This window comes from Perognathus longimembris, chromosome 24, assembly GCF_023159225.1.
Source record: "Perognathus longimembris pacificus isolate PPM17 chromosome 24, ASM2315922v1, whole genome shotgun sequence".
NCBI classification, from domain to species: domain Eukaryota; kingdom Metazoa; phylum Chordata; class Mammalia; order Rodentia; family Heteromyidae; genus Perognathus; species Perognathus longimembris.
This window is the reverse complement of record NC_063184.1, coordinates 18,382,961-18,404,950: the sequence shown is the minus strand read 5'-3', so window position 1 is coordinate 18,404,950 and position 21,990 is coordinate 18,382,961. Positions and strand designations below refer to the sequence as shown.

At 38.2% G+C, this 21,990-nt stretch overlaps 1 protein-coding gene across 3 annotated transcripts in view; it reads right to left on the bottom strand.

Annotated features, from left to right (window-relative positions):
• Positions 1-634: 634 nt before the first annotated feature.
• Positions 635-21,990, bottom strand: part of Emcn (endomucin) — a 58,109-nt gene continuing 36,753 nt past the window's right edge. For 2 of the 3 annotated variants that reach the window (XM_048333397.1, XM_048333396.1), the window contains exons 6-11: positions 16,355-16,456; positions 16,076-16,129; positions 14,446-14,541; positions 10,711-10,735; positions 9,578-9,639; positions 635-1,167 (exon numbers count right to left, since the gene is read on the bottom strand). In XM_048333397.1, coding sequence (XP_048189354.1) covers positions 1,103-1,167; positions 9,578-9,639; positions 10,711-10,735; positions 14,446-14,541; positions 16,076-16,129; positions 16,355-16,456 — 404 coding nt within the window. In that variant the 3' untranslated portion in view covers positions 635-1,102. Of the gene's footprint in view, positions 1,168-5,079; positions 5,154-9,577; positions 9,640-10,710; positions 10,736-14,445; positions 14,542-16,075; positions 16,130-16,354; positions 16,457-21,990 lie in introns of all 3 variants that reach the window. The other variant, XM_048333398.1, reaches the window with a different exon arrangement.

The following is a 21,990-nucleotide window of genomic DNA, read 5'->3' as shown; positions in this document are numbered from 1 at the left end:
GTCCACTATACTGATCTCACATCAGGAAGATAATAGAGCATTAAAATTAGCTTAAGAAATCGTAGGAGGTGCAGAGCTGCTAGTAATAGAGCTTTCCACCAAACCTCAACCACCCTTCATTCTCATCCCGTTCCTGCACCCCCACCCCCATGAAGTGGTGGAGGTTGATCAGGCAGGTTTGAGTAGGTGAGTGTTCCTGATGAGTCATAGCTATACTCATGCAATGTTTAGGAAGGTCCTGGAAAATACTACCCCATTTATGTACTGATGAAATACTAATTTTGAACAAATCATTACATTTCTAAAGTGAATTAAAATGCAGAGATGAAAGCAACCAAATGGATTAATGAAAAACTCCAATACATCCTCATATCTCCAATAAATCATTCTATCTTCTTAAGGAATAAAGCATGAATGTCAGAAATGCCTTGCCTTCTTGTTACAACTTGTGCATCGCAAGTACCAAAATGGAAGGAATGGCAAATCATTGTAGCCCTGATGGGGTCTGATGCATGAAACTGCTGGGTCTTTCTCATTTACTACAGATACCTTTCTCATACTCTAAAACCCCATTCAAAAATACCTATAATTACCGAAAAACAATCTGATTGCCATTTTCGAAGCCAAGCTAAGCTAGTGTATTGAACACATTTATTAAAAGTAAACATATGCAAACATGAATAAAATACTTCTATGTACATAGTAGCACAGTATGATTTCTATTTAATATTTTAAAACATACTTGCAAACTTTCCCTGCATTAACATAGTGGAAAACAATAAATACAAACACTAGGTAATATAAGGACAACAAGAATAGGAAAGTTTTCATGGATCAAAACTGTCAGTGGTGGAAACTTTAAATCTAGGGATGATTCTGTCCTTGGTCCACCTGCCTGCTCTAACAGGTTCATTGCTCACAAAATCCCTTCCTAAATTTTGCTGTCTTAGCAATGTCTCTACAAACTGTGGTAATAGGCTTTTCTTTCTGTATCTCAAAGGACAGGAGAGGCTGGGGGGGCCTCAAATTATGCCTTGTTGTGTAGAGATGGCCCTTTTAGTCAGAAAGGCAACTTATGCCGACTGGTGATCAAGTCTGGGCTTTAAGACTGGTTCGGCCATACTTCCTCCATTTCCATTCCTGGAAGGCAGTTGCTGAAGTTTAAACCTGTGAACAATAAGGACAAGAAAAGGTCAGGCTCCAAGAAGGTGAAGAAGAAACAGACCAGCTCTTGGTTTAAAAAAAAAAAAAAAAGGACAAAAATAAAAGACAAAACTCCAGTGACCAGTTGAATTTTTCCACACACAAAAGTTACTTGAATGTCTCACACATTCCGAACTGCACATTCTGCATGCCACATCTGTTGTCCTTCCTATCCTACAGTCTTGATCTTTGCTCCTTCCTACCTTCACGATTCAACCTGGCACCCAGGTTGAAAGTGTGGGTATCATTTAGAGTCATATTCTTCCTCATTTCCCACTGCCCAATCCAATCACTCACCATGCTTTAATATTCTTATCTTCCACCCAGTTGTTTGTTTTCCCTCTTCTTCTACATCCTTCTTGTGGCTGAAGGAATTTCAACTAGAGAGTTTAAGTCCTTATCCTTTTCTAATGGGGTATTGCACTAGCATCCAATTTCTCTGTTTCTACCCTTGATTCTCTTCAAATAGACCTCCACATCAAACTCACAGTAGTGTTGGTCAAACACAGAACTCATATATCCCTCTTCTGATTAAAGTCCCTTTCTGTACCCAATGGCCCTTCTGTCCCTTTCTGTACCCCATCACTAAGAGAGTATGGTTCAAGACTGGTGCTTAAAGCAACATTGTGGTGCATTAGGAAATGCATGTTTGTGGGTATGCAGTTATCAGGGAGATGAATGCACAGGTAACTCAGCACTTTCGAAGGAAATCCAGGTCATTGGTTTTGTACTTGAGAGTTTTCTTGAGTGTTTTCAGTAAAGTAACATTTGTGTTGGTAAAAACAAAACAAAACAAAACAAAACAAAAAAACCCACCCCAAACCAAAAAGCAATGTCTGGAGACTTCTCTAATCCAAGTGAGAAAGGATCAGGGGTCTGAGCTGAGAGTTGTTAGTGGTTTGTTGAAGTCTGTGAAGAGAGAGAGTTGTAGCTTGTATTGTGTTTGGGAAGCAGTGGAGCCCGTGGTAGAGATCTGTATTCTGCTTTTCCTTGGTTTGTTTGGCAGGTCCTTTGATGGGGTGGTTACACTGTTGCTGTGGTGATGAGGAAAAGCAAGGTACTGACTTCTATGTCCTGGGAGAGGCAGGCATAGCCTGAGGAAGGGACTGCAGTGAAAGTGCTGGCTAATTTCAGCATCCTTTCACAGCACCTGTGGCTGGTATGGTCCAGCACGAGTGAGCACAATGTGGTACAAGGAGAACCGTGATTACAGGGCTGACTGCAGACCATATTACCCCGATATTAGATGGAATTTCTGGGTGTGTCTTATATGCTAAGTTGTGAGGGCCAGCCTTCAAAGTGAATAAATGATTCATCTGTGTTATTAACAAAAGAGGAAAGTTAGTACTTCATTCTATCCAGTAAAATTATTATCCCAGGATGTAAGTCTTTCTATGATCTGGTGTCCTCAAATAAATTTGGGAATATATATATATGTATATACATATATATGTAGACATAAGATCACATTAAGGTTTTCAATATACAAAGAAGTTTATACAAAGAGGGAAATAGCAGTAAGTGAGTGAAGGCCAGAAATAGGCAATTTGGAAGTAAAGACATAGGAAAGGTAATATAAAACTAGAATTCCCTTCACTACTGGTGATAAAAAGATGTGAATTAAGACTCTCCAAAATACATATAACCTATTCACTTACTTGAGTGTTTTTTAATTTTTCAAAACTTATACTGGCAAAGAAAATTGTTTTGTATGCTACATGTATAGTATAAATCAGGGTAGTAGCAGATATTTTGAGGGATGAAGCACTTTTGTTTGTATAGTTGGTATCAAAGAAAATTGCACGGGGAAAATTTAAGCTAAAACAATCTTTTTCTTATTCTAAAAATATTATGGTACCTAAATGCAGCAATAAACATTCAGTGTCAGGATGATATTTTCCAAAACTGCTCTCGGCTTTCCTATTGTTGATGTGAAAACTGCAGAGATGTTTAGGATGCATTTGAATAGATGAGTTTGCATCAATCATGCCTTCTAGGCTGTTTATTCTCTTCTCACATTGTTTTATTATATTTTTTGTGCATGATGTTATGCTCTCCATAAACAACATTGTGTAAGTCAAAGATCATAGCTCATAAGCATTTTGGAATTCTCATCAACTCTATCAAATCACATTAAATATAATTATCTGCTCAAAATACAAGACCAATATATTAAACCAAAGATGTCAATACATCTAGAATCTAATTTTGAGACAGGATCTATCTATCATCTATCTATCCATCCATACATCCATACATCTATCTACTTAGGTGTGGAAGATAAAACTTGGACATTAGGCAGGTGCTCTACCATTCAGCTACAATCTCATCCTGGAGATTCTAAATGCAACTATACTATAGTTTGCTGTTGCATAGAGATTCAAAGACTTCTCTCCCTAAATCTTGTAGGCCTGACAAAAAATATTGTTATTGGGCTAGCATCTCTGAGTTGATATCTGAATTTAATTGACAACCAAGGAAGCAATTACTCACTGGTATAGCAAGCAATTCCCAGGATAATGACAGAAATATGTAAGTTAAAAGAGAAAGAAAACAAGGAAGATAGACTACAGAATTAACAGATGTCAAGCTTGTGTCTTCCTATTACTTTCTGATCTTTTCTTTTTAGAACATAATATGAAACACAAAAATTACACAGAAAAACAGCAAAAGAATTGTACCTTTGCAGTGCATAAACCAGAGGCTAGGAATGTGTTTTTTTTAAGTACAAAAATGAGAAGGAATAGCTATTTCTCTCTTGTACAGCTTTTCCTACTTTTCCTTTTTTACCAAATGTACAGATGAGAGTGCTTTCATTGGCTTAGTGGTTTCTAATTGGGAGCATTTTGGCCATATAGAAAGCATCCCTCTAGTTCAGGTGGGTCGTGAAGACACCACAGCCAGTTTGTAAGGAAGTTCTGCATATATCAGCTCAGGGTGGTCCATGTATCTCCAATACCCAGCTTCTCAAATTCAATACACGAAAATGTCCATTATGAAAGGAAGGACAAATTCTCAGCTGCTTCCCATTGTAACGAACCCTGAATTGCTGGCTAGAGTGAGATGAAATTCTGATACTGAGGCACAATGCTGGATGTCTCTGTGTCTCTACCTCTGTCTTCTGCTAATGGCCAGATAAACAAAAGGAGCACCATTTATTCAATAAGCACCTTCTGAGTGTCTGGCACAGCACTGGGTTAGTAGTATGGCGGTGGTAGATAAAGACAGTGGACACAACAAGGCTATTCCTTACTAGAGACCCAGTGAATAAGGGATCAGAGTGAGGAGCATTGTGGTCACACCAGCTCTGCACAGGTAATTATTGGTTCTTTTGCTTTTTGTTGTTTGATCCAAAGGGGATAGATTGTTCTGTAGGTTCTAAAAAGCATCGCATCTATTGTAAGAGCACTGGATCAATGTGTCTCATAACCATTCAATTAACATCAAGTTCATGCCTGTAATCAAAGCTGCTTGGGTGTCTGAGAACAGTAAGTGCAGATTTGCCAGCACTGTCACATGGGTCCTGCGAACCATGACTCTGCCATCAGGATTGCCGAGTCTTGTCTAATTGCTACCGTTAGTGGGTGTTTACTGACCCGGGTAAAGACAGAGCACATTGATAAGGCAGGAAATCGTGTCATTTCTTAGTTACACAGGGTAATCTGGGCAGAAGTCTTCTGCAACCATCAACCACATTCATTTTCTCTGGCAGCTTTTCTTAGAGTTTGTTTTCAGACAAATCAACAATGATGGTTTCATGGACACCCATCATTAACTTTCCAGGTTTTAAAAGTCTATAAAAATCATCTAAGAGGTAGTAGGCGATGGAAAACAGATATTAATGAGTATCTCAGTGAATGGAATTAGGAAACTTACATAGTCATTGCCCAGGTGTAGGGAGAATTCATCAAGCTGTCAGTTCTTGGTTTTACCTTGTGCAGTGTGCTCACCTGAGAACAGAAGATAGGTTTTGATCTACAAGCTCAGAGAGTGACTAAGGATGAAAATAAAGTTTCTTGGACTGATCTTTTTTTTTCCCCCCAAGGGAAGCTCAATTTTCCTGCAAAATTGTCAATAACGTCACATCTGCCTCTTGCTATTGCCTGGAAATTATGCACTAAAATTTATGAGCTTTCTTCAGCCATCTTCTCTTTCACCCTAAAGGAGCTAACTTGCTGTGGTGGGAGGGAGGAAGCCGAGCCATAACAACTGAGACACCCTGGGGACTGAATTATTGATTCCTGCTTGCTGCATGAGCTAGGTCAGCCTCGGAAAACCCATATCATATGTTTCAAGTGCCATTTTATAAGGCAGGTATTCTTTAGTCCTTCTGTTTAAATAATTCAGTGAGAGTTTGGGGAATCTGAATCTATCAGCCAACGCGACTACTTTGTTGACATTCAGGACAGTACAGATGACATTCATCAAAATCCCAGTGACTCTCCACCGTCCAATCTAAAGACAAACGTATTAGTCTAGGATGATGGGAAGCTAAGACCCTAAGCACTTTAAACATGAAACCGAATTCCAGCCAATCTATTTCATGTTACCTGCATCCTTCAGGTAGAATGAAATACCATCAGTTAATCTCTATATGGGCAATATAGGTGAGACTCCCCAGCTTTTAGAAGAAATGTCATCGTTTTGCTTCAGCTTTTCCCTGCTATGGTTAGAACAGGCTAGCAGCTTCGGGGCTCTCTGTAGGTGGTTCTAGTTACTTGTATCATCACAGCTCTAATAAACAGTGAAGACAGGGACAGTGGAGAGCAGACTGGGGACTCCCTCTTCATGTGCCTCTCAGGTCCTGTAAGCTGAGAGCTGGAAGACGCAGTATGACAACCCTTCCTGCTCTTTGGCTCTCTATTGTTTATTTCCTCAAATAACAATAAATGTGTCAAAATGAAAAAAAATTGTGACTCTGCATAGAAATGAGCAATTTTCACCATATGCTAATGCCAGTATATTACTAATGCATTAATACTGAGTAATTACCACAATAATCAGGAGGGGAAAATGAAAGGAAGAAAGGAGAGTCAAAGATTATATCTGTCCGTTTTCATAAGACAGAGGGTTCCAGGAGGACAGTTTGGAAAGAAGAATGAAATTTAGAGAATATGTATTAAGTGGTTTAATTAAATGAGAGAGGCTGGTTTTGTAGAAGTGTTAAGGGCTTTGAGCATAATCTTAGGTAGTGAGAATTGATTAGCATTCTCTAAGCAGAGGAATGGTATATGAATTCAGATTGCTGTTGCCTCGCTCCCCATGTTCCAAAACCAATGTTGTGAAACTAAGTTCAATAATATAACGTTTTCTTTTCTTTTGTGTAGCTATGTATACTCCAACTGGTTAAGCAGTTTTCTTTATAATTCTTACAGTCATTCATACCCAACGTGGATCACTGTTACTCTAACTTTTTGAAACCTATTTGTGAGAATCTCATTTAAAATGTCTAGGTTGTGCATGTATTTTTGTAGTCAACCTCAGCGATGTTCACCTTGGAAAGATTTCTTACTATTTTGGAGAGGAATGTTGCTATGTTCTCTTTAGGAAAGGGATCTGCCATATTCCATCCCCAAGTTTTCCTGAGAGCACCTGCTTCAAAGTAGACTACCTCATTTATATGAAAGGAAGCCCCATATTAAAACACTTTCAGCAGAAGGCCGTGCTTGGGAGAGGACCTATTTAAAGGCAATCAGGAGTATAGATGGAGAAACACTCACCTAACGTGAAGAGTGGGATTTGAGGGAAGGAAATGTGTTCCCCAGAGCAAGTGTTAGAAATCTAACCATGGCTCCTCAAAGCTTGTAGAAAGCAAGAATCTTTCCCATCTACTGGCAGACAGACTGTAGCAAAGGTCTGTTTCCCTGGAAACATTGTTTACTGGCCTCTGCAGTGACATATTCATTTTGAGATAAAAATCCCAAAGCTTCCATGTTGAAGTAATGACCATTCCAAAGAATGTTTGTGGGCACTGAAGCACAAATTTTATTGCAAGGCCCACTTAAACACACCAATTAACACTATATTTCTTAGACCTCAAACCAAATAAACTGTAATAATAATCCATTCTGATTGATGAGTGGTCAGATGACTATCCTGTCCAATTAGTTTTTGTATTTAAATTTTTAAAGGTGTCTTGCCCTACTGCTTTCTGTTTTGCATGGTTATCAACTGGGTTGATCGTTCAGAAATTATTTTGTTGACTCCTAAATAGAACCAGGCAGAATTAACAGTGCCAGATAGCCAGACACTGGATAGCTGCCTATAATCCTAGCTACTCAGGAGGCTGAGATGTGAGGATCACTGTTCAAAGCTAGCCTGGGCAGGAAAGTTCATGAGACCCTTATCGCCAATTAACCACCCAAACACAGGAAGTGGCACTGTGGCTGAAAGTGGTAGAATGCAAGCCTTGAGCAAAAGAGCTCAGGGACACAGTGCACAGGCCTTCAGTTCAACACTATGACTGACAAAACCAAAACAAAATACCCAAACAGATAATACCTTATTATTTTTATAGTAATGAGCTGTTGCATGGCGAATTCCTTAGGAAATGCTTATAGAGTGAAAGATCTTGATCATCTTCAAGGTCTACCCCACTTACTGCTACAGGCACTGTCACTGTAGGAGTGAGCAGGTGCTAAGGAAGAGCCTGCTGGCGTGAGCATTACAACACAGAAGTTCTTTGAATTCCCCTCTTCCCCCCTCCACCCCCACCCCCTCAGGAAACCATGGTTTTGTTAGGTATCATTTCCCTAGAATGGGTGGTTGAAAGCTGTAGGTGTTCCTGATCCTGGTCTCTCTCTCTCTCTCTCTCTCTCTCTCTCTGAGAGACATCTCCTTTCTCTCTCCGAGAGAGAGACAGAGACAGACAGAGACAGAGAGACAAAGAGACAGAGAAAGCCAGTTCACAGCTCCAAGATCCAGGAGATGGCAGAACATTTGGTTGAATTCCCAAGAAAGATAGCATGTGGAAATCTTGTGATTCTTACTTACAAACCACAGGCTGAGTTTGGTAACCTTTCCCAATCAATGTCATACTTGAGCTGGCTCAAGAGTAATTCACATCTAAATGATTTCACTAATTTCCTGACCTTTTTCTCTCAACTAGTCTCTGGTGCTTAAGTCAAGTCAGGGAATATGTAGGAGTGGATGCTAACTATTCTCTGATTTTGCTCCTTTGCCGTGTGTGTGTGTGTGTGTGTGTGTGTGTGTGTGTGTGTGTGTGTGTGTGTGTGTTCCTAATTAACTAATAGGGTGGGTAGGAAAGAAGTACTTGCCTCAAAGAATGTAAGAGACACAAAAACACAAGGGATCTTTCTCAGGAGAAAATGACTCACACATGGGGCTGAGCCCATCTATGCCAGCTTTGGGAACTATTATTCCCTCTGCTATTCTCTCTTCTAGTTGTAATGGCCAGCATGAGTTTGGATTCACATTCAGCATTGGAAAACTTGCTCTTGATGTGAGACCACATTAATAGCATCTCACATTACAAAACTATTGTTGAAGACTTTCCATATTTATAATATAGTTCGCCATTTTGAAGTTTTCATGCTATTGTAACCCAAATATTTCCAGACCATTCTGTCAAAGTAAAATTTGGGAGGACTGATTATTACAAATATATGAATGTAACTTGATATTTAAATTAGAGTTACAAGAATCATTTTGAGAGACTTATAATTGGCTTTAACTTATCTGTTTTGTGAAATCTGTTCTTAAATATTTGCTCTACTCAAAACAAGAAAAAAAGTCTGTGCTTTTCATTTTAAGAGCTAGCTAACAACTCATTTTTATTGTTCTTGATACAAATATAACTAATATCAATCACACCAGGTATTCTGAATGACTTACATTCCAAATCAAATAAACATAGCTAAGAAATTAGAAACAAAGTAGATTTTATCAACCTAGAAATTGTATTTTATCTTTATTGGGAAATTCAATTAAAATCATCTAGCATGATATGGAACATTATTTGCGTTTTAATTGGTTCCAATGACTACATACAATCATTGCCAAAAGTGACACAAAACAAGAGTAATAATTAAGAAAATCCTGTCAACAAAGTTAATATAATCTCTGGCATTTTTGCAGAGTAAGATATATGGGCAGTCATAATCACATGACCATTGGAGCACACGTAGAAACCAAACCTTAAAGGCTCATAGTCCAACAATCTTATAAAACAATATTTCTAGGGCTCATCTTTCCTTCACACAGAAGCATCAGCATTATTGAGAGTTACTACTTGGTGATATCTAGAAAAATTGTGGGGTTTTTTTTGTTTTTGGTTATGTTCCAGATGAACCTCATCCAAGGGTAGAGTTAGATTTCAAACTTGCCCGTTCTCATCTGCCAACTGGAAACTTACCAGACTCATGAGAAATTGTCTTCACTGTGAGCAGCTTCACACTTTCTTTATCAGACTGAGGTCTATGGGAAGCAGAGAACACTGTCAGTGCCACAACATGGGGGCTGTGAAAGGGCAGATGTGTTTTATGTGCATCTAGGGCTACACTTGTCTGTCTTTACACAGACGCAGTGTCTTTCTATCTCTCACTTCCTAGTTCTCTTGGAATCAAGCCAGCAAATCTCCATCACTGTATTACAGTAGAGATCACCAGCTGACATATTTGTCCATTGAATGGTTGGTTGGGGACATGTCACAAAGTCCAATCACGTGGGCCTTCTGGACTATGGGACAGACCATGCAAAAGTGCTTCCAAACTTATGGGAAGCTTCTGAGCTCTGAGGATGGCCCTTCTTTTGGGGTCCTGAGAACCTATGGTACTCCTATGGAACTGTCTACTTCCATCACATGTTCTCACCCATTCCTTTTCAGATCCCAATAGGTTCAAAGCTTAATTCCTCCATTTTTAATCCAAATGTGTAGGTGACTTAGAGACTTTATTTCCAATATCCACTACCTAATGAAATACAAAATGAAATGCAGGCTACAAATTTGGGTCAACAAAGATAACAGAATCACAGATATTTCTTGACATGAAAACAATTTGTCATGTCTCCTTGCTACACGTTGGTGGCAACAATTGAATGGATTGCCAACAACTGCTTTGTCTGAATGGAGTCAAAGTGGATGAGCATCTACTGTTAAAGAAAAGCCCATCAGACACAGCTCAGGATGGAGGTACAATTCCCCCTAGCTGACAAATGCATTGAACATTGCATTGGCAAAACAATGTTAAATCTGTAGCTACAATTTTCTGAGATATTTCTACCAATAAATACACATGATTTTCTAGTTAGCCATTTTCTATTTTATCCTTTTATGTCTGTTGAAGAGTAATCTTAAGTTTGGAAATTTTCTCTGTTAAATTACAGACAGCTCTGGGAAACAGTGAAATCCGGTGTGTGATACTTTCTACATTGTTTCTTTTTTTTGTCTGAAGAAAAAAATCCCCCAAGTGTAATATAGAACCACTTCCCCCTGTAAATAGTATGGTAATAAGTTCTCAGGCGAAATTGTGGCATGGCCTTACTTACTGATCATTTCCATTTTCCGGTGTGCCTAAGAGAGGAGACAGTTGTTATTAAATTTGAGACCCCCTACTGCTCTACTAAAACTTTTCCTAAAGCAAATTTTATCCCTCCAGAAGTATTTGCTGAAGTATCATTAGCAGTCATCTTGGTGTGCTATAAGATAGTCCCAGCTTCACTGAACTTAACTCTGGGTTAAGTGTGTGTGTGTGTGTGTGTGTGTGTGTGTGTGTGTGTGTGTGTGTGTGTGTGTATCCTGGAGCTTGAACTCAGGGCATAGGCATAGAATCTCTAAGATTTTATTCTCAATGTTAGCACTCTGCCACCTGAGCCACAGTTCCACTTCTGTCTTTTCGGTGTTTAATTGGAAATAAGAGTCTCATGGACTTTCCTATTCTGGCTTGCTTTGAACAACAATCCTCAAATCGCAACTTTCTGAGTAGTTAGGATGACAGGCATTAAGCCATCAATACCTGGTTGTGGATTAGTTTTGATCATATAGTTTCATGTGACTTTGAGAAAGTTCTATTGCTTTATCACAGTCCAGAGACACTAGAAAATCTCTGTTTATTTAATAATATCTCAAAGAAACTTCTCCTCAAAGTATTGAATTGCCTTTTCATCCCAGAAAATTGAATTTTCTAATTTCCTTTCTACCTTGCTCTTTCTTGAGACAGAAATTCCTGTATTTGTGGTGAGCTACCGTGTAGCCATGGTTTCTAATTGCCTCTTAGGCCCACTGATTTAGCCTCTTAAAAGTGTCCTGCAAATTGTCACAGAGGGTGCTCACCAAAGTTAATATTCTGTAGCCTCTGTGTAGCTTCTTCTGTTTACTGTGTTGTTGTTTTTTAATTTTTGTTCTCCTTGGGTTTGAACTCAGGGTCTTGACATTTCTAGGCAGGAATTCTATCACTCAAGCCCTCCTGCCTTATTTTTGATCCAGTTATTTTTTAGGTAGGGTCTGGGCCAGCCTCCAGTTATGATCTTCTCACTTATGGCTTCCTATATCATGGGCTTAAAGAAGCACTCTACAACACTTGGCTTATTGGTTGAGATGGAGTCTTGCTGACGTTTTTCCCAGGATGACCTTGACCTGTGATCCTCTTACTCTCTGCCTCTTGAGTAGCTGGGTTCACAGTGGAGTCAATAGACCTGGCATTTAATCATAATTCTTAATCCCTGGGATTTGATCCATAGTGTCTTGTGCTATTTATTCATGGGGTCTGATTTCTAATTTCCTCATAAGTAGGGTTTTAATAGCATTAAAAAATTCCTGTGTCATACACAGTATCATTCATGATGCTCATAGTGCTGTTTAAAATGAATCAACCATTTTTGTATTTTTGTATGACTCTCAGAATACTTTCCTTAGTGTAAAATATTGATGGAGACTGGTTAGCCAACAGATGCTTGTCAACTGATAACTTGCGTATACACTATGTTACTTGAGTTACAGCTCAGCCTACTTGTCAACATTATTAGCCAAATAAGCTTCATGTCAAATCTCTGATTCATGCAATCTTCTAGAGAACAGAGTGGGTTTCCCAATTTTCTGAACTTAATGAAATCTCACCCACATACTTGAAGAGCCATTAACTGTGGTGTTTAATGATGCTAATTTAGTGATAATAAATGCTCTAAATTCTGTTTGGAAACCAAAGTTAAACTCTAACCAAATAAATGAGCCAATTCCGTAATAGCCAAATATAGTTTCAGACAGCCCTATCTGCCTTCAAAGAAACTCTCCATCGTGGTAAGAATTGTGTACACCCGTAAGAATAATTTTTAATAGAAAATGCCATCTTTTCAAATAACGTATGATCAGATCTTCCTATGTGGGTAATCAATTGTTCAGCAGAATCGTTTTCACAAATTGATATAGCATAGTAATTTTTACCCTTTCCTATGTACTGTATACCCTGCTGGCTGGCTTTCTATCAAAACAGTGTGGGCGGCATAAAAACTTAGAAAAATTAAACTGATTTATAAAAATACTGCTTTGTTTCTTTAAAAAAACAGCATAAGAAGATGCTTCAGATATGATTAGGAAGTTCATTCATTTACTCCTGAAAGAAAAGATATTGATTAGTTTTGCTATTTCCCACCCAGAGATAAAATGAACTCTGCAGGTTGGATCTCCTAACTTTCCTCTTTTACACTCTTGGGATCACACTCTCTGTGAGATGCCTGGCCAGTGATTGAACTGACATTCATTAGTCCATGGAGCAGAGCACATGGAACAGAGCAGTTTATATGCTCTGGTTAAATAAATGCCTTTACATTTCCACAGTTTATGAAACTTTGGTAGGATTTTGTTAGTGAAATATTTGGGTCAAAGTGGGGAAAGCAAGGATTCTATTTTAACTGGATATTAAAAAGATAAAACAACATTCAAAGAATAAGGGCCTTTTCTATATTTGGGACAATGCCAAAGGACAATGCCAAAATAGAAAGATGGCAGAGGAACTGGGTGGCATGTAGAGAAGCAACTTCACTGTTGTACTGCAGACAACAGCATTGCATGTTGTAGAATTAGACATAAAGGGCAGTCCATTCTCCTTGAATAAGTGGTATGTCACACAAAGGTACAGGAAGTTGATATTGGAGCTAGGTCCTGTAGGGTAAGTACAAGGCATGTTCTAAAAGCTAAGAGGTAATCCAGATATTCCAGGAATTGCCTGGACGGAAGCACAGGTATGTGATGCTAGTCAATGCATCCGGGATCTGGAATAGACAGTGGGTTAGAGTTACATTATGACAGAAGAGAGCTTAGTCATGGGAGACGAAGAGAGCTCATATGAAGTACTGAGTAAAAAGTCAGTCACAGTCCTTGGAGCAGAAACATGGAATAAAAACAATAGAGATATGAGTACAGTAGAGAATTTAGTGAATAATAATTTTCAATATTGGTGCAGTAATTGTGACACATATGCTAGCCTAACATAATGTATTTCAAAATGGGAAACTAGATGTATATACATGCTAACTCTTATCTTGGTAAATTATCTGTACATTGAATGGATTCTAAGAGAGAAATTTTATTTAAATCAACAGAGAACCTAACAGTCATGGAAGAAACCTTCACTGGAAGGAAAAAAGAGTGCTCTTAATATTATAGACTTCTAGATGGGCACTAGTGTCTTACACCTATAATCCTAGCTACTCAAGGAGGCTGAGATCTGAGGATCATGGTTCAGAGCCAGCCCAGGCTGCTAAACCCACGAAATTCTTACCTCTCACTAATCAGGAAAAAAGCTAGAAGTGATGGCTTGGGTCAAGTGGAACAGCACCAGCCATGAGCAAAAAGGCTAAGCAAGAGTGTGAAGCTTTAAGTCAAGCTTTAGTACCAGTATATATACAAAACTTTTTTCCTTTCATTCTGTTATGTTATTCTCTCATTTTATTCTGGAGTCTTTTTATCTGTTATATATAAAGGGAAAAAAAATCTTGACTGCAGATCAAGCATGCCATTTCATGTCTTCATTGCTGACATCATTCCCTGACCACCCACAAAATGGGGCTAGTTTATTGATGAGGATTTATTTATATTTAATATTTTCCAATAGTAGTTTACTATCACTCCATATATTCACTGGCATTTAACACATTCTTGTGTTTCTCTTCCCTGTTTTTGTGACTATATAGAGTATTTTCTCTATGTCTATATAACTCTTCTATCCACTGAGCAGATATTTATTCTCCTTTCAGGAAAACTAAACTAAAACAATGCAAATTACCTACCTGGGTCTTTCTTCCAGCACATTCGATACAAACCCACCAGAACAAATACTGAGAGTGTTATGACAATCAAAGCAATAACCACCGGCAAAATGATGCCTAAAAAACATATTGGAGACATTGTCAATTAGAGTGGCTACTGAATTTCATACAGATAGGCCAGTAGCTGATGAAGAGCATGTATGCTTACTTTCTGCTATAATCTTTAGTTTGTATTTTAGACTATTAAGTTATCTGATTAGGGTTTTGCTCTAGTTGTCATTTCTGACAAATCCACTGGGTGTCAGTCTTGTAGCCTTGCTGGAACACTTTAAAACACCAGACATCTTTCTGGAGACTGAGGAGTGGGGGAAATGGAAGACCAGAAAGACTGATTCTAGAGCCTAGCTAAAATCATATTGACTCATTAATATTTTGTAGTACTTTATAATGAAATGACTTAACAAAAGATATAGCACATTTGGGACTACCGAAGTTCTAATGCTGGCTTTCCAAAAAACAAAAAACAAAAACTCTCATAAATATTCTACCATATTGTCTTAAAATTAGAAAATGTACCAATGACATGTCACATTGGTTATGATTAAAAAAAACTTGTGCAATTTCATTAGGAAGGTTTTTTTTTTTTTTTTTTTTTTTGGCCAGTCCTGGGCCTTGGACTCAGGGCTTGAGCACTGTCCCTGGCTTCTTCCCGCTCAAGGCTAGCACTCTGCCACTTGAGCCACAGCGCCACTTCTGGCCGTTTTCTGTATATGTGGTGCTGGGGAATTGAACCTAGGGCCTCGTGTATCTGAGGCAGGCACTCTTGCCACTAGGCCATATCCCCAGCCCCAGGAAGGTTTTTTATTTTATTTATTTTTTGCCTTCCCCCCCCCCCCCCCCCCCCCCCGCCGATAGCTGTTTCTTTGGTTAAAAGTACAGAGTAGAAGGCAAGCAAGCTGTTGTAGGCATAGAGCTAGTGGCTAGGCCACAAGTCAAATGAGATGTGCCTGGCCAGTCAGGAATCCCCTTCTCTATTCCAGCTGTATACAGCTGTGCCCCACAAGTCCCTCCCTACCTAGGAGTTGGGGTCGCTCTCCAATTCAAGAATAGAGAGAGTTACCCTTCCACTGTCAGGAGGAAATGCTTGCCTTAAGTGTATTGTGCTGCTGATTTTTCTTTATTTCTTTTTATTTCTAAGGAAACCATTAAATATTCTGCATTCTGCCTTACCATAATATAATATGTTATATAGCAAATACACATTTTTGCTAAACTGGAATGTTTCTTAACTGCTATTTAACTTTAAGATAAAGTTCTGTTAAAAGTCAATACTTTTGTAATTTACTTAAATTGTTTAAAGATAGTTAATTGATAAATAAATCTAGAATGTAATCAAAACAAACAGCATAAGGGTTTGAGATCTCAACCTATGCCTTTTGGCTTACCTGAAACTATTCTCATGGCTCTTGGTAATGACTGTTTATGGTAAGAAAACACTTGCCAAGGGGTGTTAGTTAATTAGCATCATAGGAAATTCTCAGAGCAGCCATTTGTTCAACAGGGTCTGTGTAAAGTCATCTCTCTAATTGCTCACATTCTAATGTCACATTCTACACAACTTACTGCCATAAACAGAGGTATGGTTACTCACTAGAATAAGACGGGATGGTTGGCGGAGAGGTTGCATTTTTCCCATCTTCAGTACCTATCATTAAGCAAAAAATTTTTAAAAAGTGATCTTTGATTAGTGTGTGCCAATACAAATAGCTCTCTCACCATACCCATTTAAGGAAATTCCTATGATTTGTGGGCACTGTGTTGTTGGGGCAACTTTTGACACTCTGAAAGAGCTTTGTTTTGAGGTAAGAACAAAGATGGGCGGGATCTACTTGGTGAGGAGGGGCTGAGCATAGCAGAACACACATCCTACCTTGGAGCTGTGAGATGTTTCTTGGAGGTGTTGCTGAGGTCGAGGGGAGCAAGGGAAACCCAGTGGTTTTAGAAGGTGATGTAACTGGTTGTTGAGTACTAGCTGTAGGAAAATCACAAAACCATGGTCAGACTACAGTATTGCATCTTCCAATAGGATTTCTTTGCTGATCCCAATAGTTTGAAATTTTGGAGACCTGGGAAGCCCATTTATTGCTGAATAATAGAATATATACTATGGTAACAGTTAACTACACATATTTTTCTGGAAAGATGATCAAACTTGAAACCATACAACCCAAGAATCAGTATTCTATCTGAATGAATTGGCCATCATAACTTAAGTCTCTTAATTTTGGTGAAAGCCTGCATAGCCAATACTAGATGAGATTTTTGTGAGATTCAAATCTATACCAAAGCACTACTTCAGAGATTACAACTTTAAAAGAAAGTGATCTTCTCCATCACACATACTTAGAATGGGAATGAATACACAGGATGTTAGATTTCACACTATTCCTCAATAGTTGTAAAGATAATGATTAAGACAAGTGTGGGGGTGGGGGCGGGGGCAGATCACAGGCACCTTCATTTTCATTCCTGAAGCTCAGCAGTGGTTTTGACCATAAGCTTTCTTTCTTTTTTCTTTTTCTTTTTTTTGCCAGTCCTGGGGCTTGAACTCAGGGCCCGAGCATTGTCCCTGACTTCCTTTTGCCCAAGGCTAGCATTCTACCACTTGAGCCAGAGTGCCACTTCTGTCTTTTTCTGTTTATGTGATGTGGAGGAATCGAACCCAGGGCTTCATGCATGCTAGGCAAGCACTCTACCGCTAAGCCACATTCCCAGCCCCATAGGTTTTCTTAAAACAACTGCCTGGTGTTTATGTTTCCATTTTAGTCCCTGCTGTTTTATCCAAGGAATTTATTAAAAATTGATCATTATTAGTTTATTAAATTATCATTGATCACTTTCCATCTGAAGAAACAAACAGAAATTATCAATAAGAATTATGTATAGCTAAGCACCAATGGCTTCTGTTATCCTAACTTCAAAGCATACTGAGATCTGGGGATCATGGTTCAAAGCCAGCCTAGGTATGAAAGTCTGTGAGACCCTTATTTCCAGTTAATTAGCAGAAATCTAGAAGTGGAGCTATTGTTCAAGTGGTACAGCACCAGCTTTGAGCAAAAAAGCTCAAGGATAACACCAAAATCCGGAGCTGAAGCCCAGGAAAAACAAAATAAAAACAACTATTTGTAAGAATTATTTATTTCATTATTTTAATAATAAATTGTAATTCTTTTAAATATAAAATAATATCCCAATAACTTTAAAGGAAATACAAATAACCATGTTATAAACTTTCAATACTTATTGTGAATTAGAAATAAAAGTTCTTTTTTTTTTCAAATTTTTATTATCAAACTAATGTACAGAGAGGTTACAGTTTCATACATTAGGCATTGGATACATTACTTGTACTGTTTGTTACCTCATCCCTCATACCGCCCTCTTCCTCCTTCCCCTTTCCCTTTCCCCGCATGAGGTGTTCAGTTCACTTACACCAAACAGCTATGCAAGTATTGCTTTTGTAGTTGTTTTTCTTTTTTTACCCTGTATCTCTCAATTTTGGTATTCCCTTTCAATTTCCTAGTTCTAATACCAGTATACATGGTTTCCAATATACTCAGATAAGACCCAGCAGCCCCACTTTTGGGTATCTATCCAAAAGAACACAAACAAAATCACAGTAAAGCCACCAGCACAACAATGTTCATCGCAGCACAATTTGTCATAGCTAGAATCTGGAACCAACCCAGATGCCCCTCAGTAGAAGAATGGATCAGGAAAATGTGGCACATATATACAATGGAATTTTATGCCGCTATCAGAAAGAATGACATTGCCCCATTTGTAAGAAAATGGAAGGACTTGGAAAAAATTATACTAAGTGAAGTGAGCCAGACGCAAAGAAACATGGACTCTATGGTCTCCCTTATTGGGAATAATTAGTACAGGTTTAGGCAAGTCACAGCAGAGGATCACAAGAGCCCAATAGCTATACCCTTATGATCACATAAGATGATGCTAAGTGAAATGAACTCCATGTTATGGAAATGATTGTTATATCACAGTTGTAACTACTTTCAATGTCCCATGTGTATCTGTAGCTTCTATTATTGATGATGTTCTTGTATCACCTTCCTGTGGTTGTACCTACACTATCTCTGTAATAAAAGTTAGTTCTTAAAGAGAATGTGATGATAGTTAGTTCTTTGTCTCTTGTGGTGTGAAGTGTTCTCGCTGAATGACACCTGTTTGCCTTGTCTGCCCACAGAACAGCAAGTTCAACTCTCACCAAACCTCGCGAGCACTCTTGCCATCACAGGCACATTACCAAGTAGTTGACTTGTTGATTACACCAAGAGACATCTTAGGATGGTGACCCCTTAGAAGGACTGAGCCCATTTCTAATTGTGTCAAAGAAACTGTCTTGGCTCTTTCCTTCTTTGCCACCCACAGTCCTGCATGTGCTATGTGCTCATGCCTTTCTGACATCTGTGGAGAAGAGCAAAGTTCAGAATCTGTACTGTTCTTGCTGTGTACAAGATCTGTGGGAGGAAGCTAGATAGATGCCCCTAAGAAGAAAGAAAAAGTCAGGCTGGTGAGCCAAGCAGGCAGAAAAGGGGATAGCAAAGCGAAGGCTGGGAACAACCTGAAACCTAGGTATTTTTTCTAATGGTGAGTGTTTATAAGGATGAGTTACTCTTTCAGTTGTGTTAGAGGATAAGATGGCTGGTTAAATAACCACTGGTCTCCATATTCCTACGACTTTCCAATGGTTTATTTCTAAGACTCTATATCTTACATTGCTATCTTCTTAAGGGCAGGCTGAGCGGCAGCCTCAGGTTGAGTCTAATCGAAGTTGTTGGGTACGGATGAGAACCCAAGGTTTTTCATTCACAACATGTGGATTGTGCAGAGCTAGTGACATTGCTGAGCATCTCATGTAGATAAGACTTAATGGCTCTTGGGACAGAAACTTCTGAAATTTTAAAAAACCGAATCCCAAACTCACACAAAATTAATCTGTGGATGTGTAATGTTATCTGATAATTTCTTTCCTATTCTTTATAATTTTAAAAAGTATAGGTTACGGTTTCTATTAGTGACCTACAGTCTATTGACATAATCATATGTTTGAGATTATAGTACTGGGCTGGATTCACAATTTATGAGTCCACTGTTATTCTTTCTGTGATTGGGGGATTTATGGTGTCGTCTGATGATCTCCATGTGTTTGGTGAGACAGTAATATCCTACATTACTATCAAGATAGTTGTCAGAGAAGGTATATGAAAGTATGGATCAGTGTGTGAGAGAAATTCTGAAGATAAAGTACTGGAGTTAAATCTGATGGTGCAACCTATTTCCTGTGGTTTTTTGAGAAAATTGTTTAACCTCTTTGGACATGGATTTTCACATATGTAAATGCGAGTCTTAAAATTACATATCATATTATTTTTGGAAAGATTAAATGAGTAGAAGTAATATAAATTACTTCAAAAAGAAATGGGAATAAAAAATGATAATACATATAAACAATACATGATTATTATATATTATATATGATAATTTACTACTATATGAGATTAACTATAATCTTATTATAATTAAGCCCTAGAGTATGGAAACTTCCAGTTAAAGTTAGGTTCTCTAACTTTTGTGAAGTTTCTAAGCATAAAAATATAGAGAAAAAGAAAAAAAGAGAAAAATAAAAGCAAATAAAACACATCTGTGAAACAACCAAATCTATTTTTTCTCCATGGAGAATTCTATTTTCTGCCTTTTCAAGTTAAGTAATCAATTTCTATGTCTATCTACCTATTTATCTATCTATCTACCTATCTATATGCAGTACTAGGATTTGAACTTAGGGCTCTGAGCTTGCTAGTCTGGTGCTCTACCACTTGAGACACACCTCCAACCCTTTTTAAATTTATTATTTTTAAAAATAGGTGATCATTTTTTACTCTGGCTGCACTGGGATATCTTTGTATTTACACTTTTGGTGTAGTTGGGATAACAGGCATTCACCAGCACCCTAGCTTTTTTTTGTAGAAAAAAAGATCTCACAAATTTCACTCCTAGATTGGCCTTGAACTATGATCCTCCCAATCATTATCTTTCAAGTAGCTAGGATTATAGGCATGAGCTACTATACCTGGCTTAATGTTTTGTTTTAAAGATTAGTGATACTAATGAGGGAGATACAGTAACCTGTCTACGGTAAATGGAAGGACTAAAAGAATAAGTCAGTATGACTCAAAATCCTTTCCATTGTCTTTCTATGTGCCATGTATCCCACAGATTTTAAGTTAATCTCATTGCTTATGGTATAATTATCTATGAGATCAATGAAAATTGTTCTTAATGTGCTAAGAAGTTTAGAATGTTCTTTCCCTTCCAACAAAAACATGAACATATAAATATTAAAGAAGGATTTTATTTTGAAAACCTATGGGACAAGATGTAGCAGATATCATTCTAATTGTTTAAACAATTTAACTCAGTTTTATTGCATTGTAATTTACATTTTTACAAATTGGAAACTGAAACCAAGATAGAGAAGGTAATTTGTCCAAGTTCACACAGTAAGGAGCTGGCAGAGCTAGGATTTCAATGTAGTCTGTAAAGTCAATTCTTTCTTTAAACTTTTTCTTCAGTTAAATAAAACCAGGGTGATTGATTTTATTGAGAGAACATTAATAGTTTAAGCATCAAAAACTCTTAAAAGTCTTAAAAGGTTCTAGAGTTTATTCTGCTATAGGCATAGGTATAGCATGATAAGATCCAAATTGAACAATAATACCAAGATTCTGCCATTGAAAGAACTGTCAGGCATGGTGGCCCATACCTGTGATCCATCCACTGGTGAGGTGGAAAGAAGAGAATCACAGTTCAAAGTCAACAGTGGCAAAAAGTGATTGAGACTCAACTAAAATACAAACCAAATACAGAGGAACCAGGGCATGGCTCAAGTGGTAGAGCACTTGCCCTGCAAATACAAGGTTCTGAGTTCAATTTCCAGCACCACCAAAACAACAACAAAGAGAAACAAGATAGACAACTTCCTACAGAGAATAAATCATGCTGCACTTTATATGCATTTCTCAGAGGTGGGCCACCAGCTCCAAGAAAGTGTGAACACAGTGATTGAGCTTAGACAGGGTCATCCATTCTCCTTTGGAGAATGTGGCTAGGGGTGAGATGGAGTGGGACCTGTCATAACTGGTCTGGCTTCTACTTTTTCTACCAAAGTTGATGTCTCCCAGACAGTTGAGGCTCTGAAACTTAGCCAAGGCATATGAAAAAAAAAAGGGGGGGGGAGGGACAAGAAAATCTTTCACAAATGTATTGCACACTATGGGAATGTTGCGATGGTGGTTGACTTTATGTGGCCATTTGACTAGGACACAGTACATCCAGATATTTAGCCAAATGTTATTGTGATGGGATCTGCAAGGTGTTTTTGATTTTTGGGAGGATCAGAGTTTGCCCCCAAAGTACAAGAAGACACTGTATTTTGGGGAGACTGTACATTCCATAGATCAAGAACAATAAGACTCAAGCAGA